The sequence below is a fragment of the Vipera ursinii genome, assembly GCF_947247035.1.
Source record: "Vipera ursinii genome assembly, chromosome: 8".
NCBI classification, from domain to species: Eukaryota; Metazoa; Chordata; class Lepidosauria; order Squamata; family Viperidae; genus Vipera; species Vipera ursinii.
In genome coordinates, this window is record NC_139519.1 from 6425572 (window position 1) to 6433008 (window position 7437).

General features: G+C 44.1%; 1 protein-coding gene across 1 annotated transcript; it reads right to left on the reverse strand.

Annotated features, from left to right (window-relative positions):
• Nucleotides 1-424: 424 nt before the first annotated feature.
• COX5B (cytochrome c oxidase subunit 5B) lies at nt 425-6816 on the reverse strand. Its single transcript, XM_083368221.1, has 4 exons — nt 6637-6816; nt 2547-2617; nt 1953-2052; nt 425-660 (listed from the first exon to the last, which is right to left on the reverse strand). The coding sequence occupies exons 1-4, from the start codon at nt 6719-6721 to the stop codon at nt 551-553; spliced, it is 366 nt and encodes a 121-aa protein (XP_083224347.1). The 5' UTR covers nt 6722-6816; the 3' UTR covers nt 425-550.
• Between the last annotated feature and the right edge of the window lie 621 nt (nt 6817-7437).

The following is a 7437-nucleotide window of genomic DNA, read 5'->3' on the forward strand; positions in this document are numbered from 1 at the left end:
AAGCTTCGCGTCTGCAGTCCCAAGACTCAAAAAGGTTGGAATTTAGGGTGCCGTTTTCATTCTTTGAAAACCACTTGAATGCCTCTGGCTGCTGGTAAGAGTTAATTGGCCAAATAAAATCTGGGAGCCATACAGCAACTGGGCAAAAATTGATAGCAAGTGCCCCAGAGAGTTAGCTACTAGCCTGTTACCGGATTTCTGCAAGCTTCTAGAATCTAGCCCCAACTTAATGGAGAATGGCATTAACATTTAAATTCACTGTGAGGAAGATTCCATGTTAGCCATGGCATTTCTGTCCACGTGTAGACATCATTCCAGAAGAAAACTCCAGGGACACAGATCTGCTTCTTGCCTTGAAACTGGAAAATGCCATTTTTTCTTATTCAAAGTTCTCAATTTCAATGCAATTTTTAACTGCGAACACAGAACGCAAATGACATGTTTTACACTGTGGGCCAAAAGACTTTATTGAACTTCAGAAAATACAGGACCTCATAACTTATTCAGATTTCTGGCTCAAGCTTGTGTCCCAAAAAGGTTCTGCAGCCCTTCAGGGCAACTCGCAGGGAATCAGTTTGAAATGGGCCCCACATGAAGGGCAGCGCTCCATTTTATCTTGGTGAACCCAAAAGTAGTACGTTTCCGTGGCCTCCTCCTCGCCTACAAAAGGGTAGAAACAAGATTATCAGAATGCTACAGAAGCGTTAGAAAAATGTACATGCTACCCGAGCAAAGGCTGCTATATGTGCAGCAAATAAATAAGCAAAACCTAGCTGTTTCAAGTTTAAAAAAAGGCAATCTTCTGAACCCTTTGGAATTTCGGTAACAAAATGTGGTTGCAGAAAGAAATGAGCGAAACGGCCAACGTAAGGAAGGGCTTCAAAGGGATCCCTCTTGTGACCAGGGCTGTACAAACGAAAGCAGTTAGGCAAACACTTGGGGAAGGGAAAGACCAAATGGTCAAAACGGCACAATATTTCAGATGCAAAAGGGAAGGTGCTTCACAGCATATGGGGCAAACAGCGCAGTGCCTGGCAATTTCCTGATCCAAAGGTGTCTTTCTGTGGGATCAGGCTACAACTGTGGTCACATGATGTTGGCATAAGGGGGAACTGCTTTTGAGGCATTGCAGACGGATGCTCTAGGTCAGTACGTCTCGATCTCAGCCATTTTAAGATATGTGGACTTCAACTCCCAGAATTCCCGATCCAGCATAATTCTGAGAGTCGAAGTCCACACATCTTAAAACGGCTGAGGTTGGAAAACACCGCTTCTGGATGGCCCCGTTGGCTTCGAAGCAGCTTGTTGCCTTGGATCCCGGCCCTACTAAGAGGAAAGTGGTTTTAAGATCCTCCACAACCCTGGTCCAGAGGAGGTGGCCTTTTTGAGAAGAGACGCCTGGAGGGTCCTTCCCAAATGCTTTGCGCGTCCCTGTTTGTATGTCACTGGCTTGCACTTCTCAAGAAATTTCAGCTAATGAGATGGAGCTCCCCATCCTTCTAAAACGGGGGTGTCTGCCGGCCGGTGGGCCGAATGCATCATAGCGAAACCACGCCCAGCCCATTGCCAGCAATTGGGGGGGGGGGGAAGTCACGATACGTTGCGACACGTCACGTGATGTTGCGAGTTTGACACCCAAAGTTTTTTTCCCCCTGCATCAAGAACAATACTTTCTCCAACCATGATTTCAAATGCCTCCCCTCAATTGTCTTTTTGGGGTAAGCACTGTTCAAGAAACTGGTCTCAATCAAGGAGAATATCTGAAGGGTCCCTGATGCTCTCTGAGTTGGTTGTTTTCTTGAGAACGTTTCATTACCCACATTAACTATCATCGGTGCTGATGCATTGATGACACCTATTGTGGGTAATGAAACGTCTGCAAGCAAACAACCAACTCAGAAAGCAGCACAGACCCTTCAAGAAACAAGTCTACCGTATGAGGAGCCACTTACAGATGCAGCCCACGAGCCTCACGTTTGTCAAGGAGGGGACGAGGTGGGGGTCGTCTTTTGTTCCCCCGTATGGTTTGGATGGAAATACTCCATAAGGATCCTACAACCAGCAGAGAGAGAGAAGTTAAAGCCATTAAATCATGTACCATCCTTAGCCCCAATTCTAAAGTTATTGATGGCGAATCGCCTTTGATAACTTTTATCCTCAAACTTTTCATTGTCCAATTCTGCCATTAGGAGAACTAGGCCCCCAGGCCCAGGATTAGCTAAATCTTTCCAACTACCAGTTTCAAGTCAAGAATGATGGCTTAGCCTGGATTCTGAAGCAATCTAGGTTTCTCTGTCAAAGGCTCTGTTGATCATTGATCGACAAAATCATCTGTCTTCATGTACAGGGCTATGGTGGAGGATATGTTACTTTGGGCAGGCTCAGTAGTTGACCCTTTTAATTAAGTCAACTACTTAAAGTAGTTAAATAAAGTACGATGACAAGCGAGGTAGCTAAAACACTGCCCCTCCAAGAAAGGAGCGAGGTTCCTTATGGTCAACTGTTTCATTGCTCAAAGAAGTGTTGCTGTGCTTGGCTTTGCTCACCACTCCTTTCTTTATAGTATCCATAACTTTCCTCTCCATTCCTGTGGCCTGTTCTTCATCAGTAGGCATACCTGGGGTAGAGAAGGACAATATTAGGCAATATGAAAGATTCCTCCTCTTGTCAGATATTCCCCTTACGGCTAAAAACAAGGTCCAATATTCTTTGGTAGCATATGAAACATTTGCTTGCCCTGAAAACAGCAACTTCTTCTAGTAATCAAACCACAAGGCTAAAGAAAATCTACAGGCCCCATATACAGTTGAGTGTATTGATCTGGCTCTGAATACTTTTTTCCAGCATTCTCAACAATTTCTGTTGATTGGCTCCATAGCAGCTGGATGTTCATTTTGTTGTTTTTTTATCAGTTTGTCTTTGTTTAATTTATTTGCTGCTTATCTCACCACGGGGCTCCTGTAGGTGGCTTACAATAATAAAAAGGGGAAAGAAATGAGTGTAAACAGAAGTAAAACAATAGGACAATGAAATAAACAATGAAAAAGAACACAAGAACACATCAATATTAAGAATACAATTGCATATCAGAGAATCACTGATCAATCCTAAAAGCCCATGCATTGTTTTATACTTTTATAAATTACTTTAAAGCTGATCTTATTGACTTTTGGATTCAGTTATAAGCAAGAGAAGGACAAATGGAAATAACAGGAATTAAGGACCTGCTTCTCACTTAACCTTTCATCCTAAGCTAAAAGTGCTTTAGCCATGAACACAAGAGATTTTCAATTTACAAGCAGACTCAACTTTCCTAATATACAAACAGAAAGCAGAAGAAAAAAGGCTTTTAAAAAGACAAAAGTCAGCTCACGAAGTAAACGAATAGGGTGGTCTCTCAAGAGCCTATTTGATGTAGGTGTTCAGACTGCAGAAATAACAGAAGAATTTGACTTCAGCTACAAGCTCACACTGCACCATTTTGAACTAATGAGAATGGCTTAGTCGCACCCATTTTAGACTTGCAATTTCTTATATTAAAATAATTAAGTACAAACACGGCAGCCATTTTTCAAATGTCTTAGGGCAGCGGCTCCCAACCGCTTCTATACCCCGTACCCCTAGAATGCTTCTGATATATTCTTGCACCCCTTACAAAAGCTTGAAATAATGACGATGAATTATGCATATACACTATAATTTTGAAAACCCAAGCTTTCGCACCCCCTGGAATATCGTCTAACACTCCCATGGGGTGTGAGCACCCCTGGTTGAGAAACCCTGTCTTAGAGGATACAAATATGTATAGTGCATCTAAGTCAGCAACCCTCAACTTTTTGAGCACGAGGGACCAGTTCTGCAGTGAGAGATTTTTCCGCAGTCCGGAGGTGGTGTGTGGTTTTGTGTGCTGCCTGCATCCCGTGGATGGGGCTTCGCTTGTTTGCGTGGCCCAGTTTTTGGCATGCCGCAACCCGGTGCTGGTCCACGGACCGGTGGTTGGGGACCCCCGATGTAAGTAATAGAATGACTGGTGTGTATGTATAATGTACACTACCCATCTATTCAAGATGTTCTGTTTAATAGACCTAGACAGTAGTACATAATTCTATAGTAATAGTGGTTAGCAGGATTTTGAAATCTAGCCTAGGGGATCTTTATCTTATTAACCTGCTTACAAAAGAACACCCCAAAGGTCGGGAATTTCACACTAGAACGCATTTGGAGTCATCACTATTAACAAACTGCTACTTGAGCAATTCTGTAAACCCACTTCCACCCTAATATATTTTAAAATAGTTTTATTTATTTATTAGGCGGATTTTCATGTTCCTTCTGTCAGTTTACAAGTGATAATATCTATAAAATCTATAATTTCAAACTGACTCCTCAAATAACGTTTTTTATGTTTCCTACAGTATAAATGGATAGGAATAGCCTGAGTTTAGGGAGGCAGAGTTCAAAGTGAGGGAGCTGCCTTTGAAACTCGTTTTTTCAGGCTCGCCAGTTGAAGAGGCAGCTCCTCTCCCAGTCATATTGTGCTGGGTGGACAAATTCCACCTTGAGAAAATGAAAGGAACTACCGTTATTGGGAAGAATATTTCCTTAAAAGTAAGCTTTTATTAAAAAAAAATCCTCAAGTGTAGGAATTCTGGCATTTTGTTGTCATGACAGATAAGAGATAGGCTTAGCTTTAACCAATTTTGTATTATAAACGTGGGAACTAGTAATCAGGGTTAACTGGGGTTATGTCGGGGTTAATTATGGGCTATCTGCTAAACAATTAAATTCAGATTAGTATGGAGTTAAATCCCACGTGTTTATATTAGTCTGAAAGACTGGGGTAGAGAAGATGAGACAAATCTAACATGCTAGCTGAGGAATTCCTAAAAAGGGATGCGGTGGCTCAGTGGGTTAGGACGCTGAGCTTGTCGATCAGAAAGTCGGCAGTTTGGCGGGTCGAATCCCAAGTGCCGCGTAACACAGTGAGTGCCTGTTACTCGTCCCAGCTTCTGCCAACCTAGCAGTTCGAAAGCATGTAAAAATGCAAGTAGAAAAATAGGGACCACTACAGTGGGAAGGTAACAGCGTTCTGTGCGCCTTTGGCGTCTAGTCATGCCGGCCACATGACCACAGAGACGTCTTCAGAAAAGCACTGGCTCTTTGGCTTTGAAAGGGAGATGAGCATCGGCCCCTAGAGTCGGAAACGACTAGCACACGTGCGGGAGAACCTTTACCTTTTTAAAGTCATCAAGTTTGAAAAGTGTGCTCTAGAACAGAGGTCCCCAACCTTTTGGGCACCAGGGACCAGTTACGTGGAGAGAGATGTTTCCGCGGACTGAAGGGTATGTGGTTTTGTGTGCTGCCTGTATCCTGCAGATGGGGCTTTGTTTGTGCGGCCCAGTTGCAGGCATGCCGCGGCCCGGTACCGGTCCACGGACTGGAGGCTGGGGACCCCTGCTCTAGAAAGTGCTTTAATAAGCAGTTCTGATGGCAAGAGGACATTTCAATTGAATAACCTGTATGCTGCTTATGAGTCAGTCAAGTGGCACAAGGACCCTCGAAAAACATCTGCGGAAGCTAGAATGCCACCAATTACATTCCCTTTGCAGATCCCACACGGGGGTGGAAGGACTTCAAGAACTCCACTATCCTCCAGTTTTAGCATTCCAGTCATTCTTTCCCTTACCTTTATTCCCTATTATTTGCTTTGGTATTTTTGTATATTATAAGTGAATAAAACAAAAAAAATGTCAAAAGCATTCTAGTCATTCTAGTGTGAGAGAAAAATGGCATGAGAAATGCATCAGCTTTTTTGATGGAAAATACAGATAGTATGGTAATTATAGGGATGCGGTGGCTCAGTGGGTTAGGACGCTGAGCTTGTCGATCAGAAGGTCGGCAGTTTGGCGGGTCGAATCCCGAGTGCCGCGTAACAGAGTGAGCGCCTGTTACTCGTCCCAGCTTTTGCCAACCTAGCAGTTCGAAAGCACGTAAAAATGCAAGTAGAAAAATAGGGACCACTACAGTGGGAAAGTAACAGCGTTCTGTGCGCCTTTGGCGTCTAGTCATGCCGGCCACATGACCACAGAGACGTCTTCAGAAAAGCACTGGCTCTTTGGCTTTGAAAGGGATATGAGCATCGGCCCCTAGAGTTGGAACAACTAGCACGCATGTGCGGGGGAACCTTTACCTTTACTTTTTATGGTAATTATGGCACAGCCATGAGATTGCTGGGTGTTTATACAGTTCTTTTTGTGGAGGGTGGCTGATGCTATTTTACTGTAACATGCATCTTTTGGCATTTTAAAAATATATTTAATACCATGGACTATCTATTCGTTATATAGGTGATGTGTCATTTTGTCTTGAGACTTTATGTATATAAACTCTGTAGCCCCTGATTATTTTTAGGTAGTCTAACAGCCCTGGGATAAAATGACACATCACCTTTATAACGAAGGTAATGATTTGGGGCTTGGTTTTAATTACGAAAAGGAGCCTGAGCAATACCCCCCCTCCTGCACAAGCTGAAGCCCCACCCGCCCCGCGTGGCTCCCAGGCCCTTCCATCCCGGGTGGGAATGATGGGAAGTGTAGTCTCAGCCTCGGAGGGGACGCCCGCCCGGGAAAAGCTCACCGCCAGTGCTTGCCGCGCGAGACCCCGCCGGTCCCACCCGGAGAGCCCGCCAGGCTCCGCAGACCCGGAGTAACCTTGACGCCATAACAACCCTTCAAAGCCGCGGCCGCCTCAAAGACGCCTCTTCCTCCTTGGCGGGGGCAGGAAGTTCCGGTCACGTGCCCCTCCTGACCTCCGGACCCAAGATGGCCGCGCAGCCCTTTCCGGTGCGCCGCCCACGTCCGGTGGGAGTGGTCAAGGCGGCCCCGCCCACCGGCCGCCCTGGGAAGAGGCGGGGAAGTTTGAAACGTGGAGAGTTTGGCTTGCCCGAAGTCAGATGCCCGTTATTTGGGCAAAGGGTTGGCACCTCCCGCTCCTCTGGGCTCCTCTGGAGGTTTTCTGAATTTGGATAGCCGCCCACCCCCCCATCCAGATTATTATTATTATTATTATTATTATTATTATTATTATTATTATTATTATTATTATTATTATTATTATTTTATTAATTATTATTATTATTATTATTATTATTATTATTATTATTATTATTATTATTATTATTATTATTATTAATTTGATTTGTATACCGCCCTTCTCCCTAAGGACTCAGGGCGGTGAACAGTGACATAAATAATAGAATGTACAAATATAAATATTGAAAATAAATTAAACCCTAATTTAGCCCAAATGTAGAAGATAGTTACCTTAAGATAATAATTAAAAAAGAACCCGTCAGACCAGACCGGATTGCTTGAACAGATGTGTTTTTAGGTCGCGTCGGAAGGAGCGAAGGTCGGGAGCCCATCCGGAGCTCAACCG

What these genes read in the sequence shown, in the direction of transcription:
- COX5B (XM_083368221.1), bottom strand. Translation starts at nt 6,721, where the DNA reads ATGGCGTCAAGGTTACTCCGGGTCTGCGGAGCCTGGCGGGCTCTCCGG. An exon ending in TCGCGCGGCAAGCACTGGCG is followed by an intron (nt 2,618 to 6,636) that starts GTGAGCTTTTCC and finishes TCTCTACCCCAG; the next exon opens with GTATGCCTACTGATGAAGAA. An exon ending in ATACTATAAAGAAAGGAGTG is followed by an intron (nt 2,053 to 2,546) that starts GTGAGCAAAGCC and finishes TGCTGGTTGTAG; the next exon opens with GATCCTTATGGAGTATTTCC.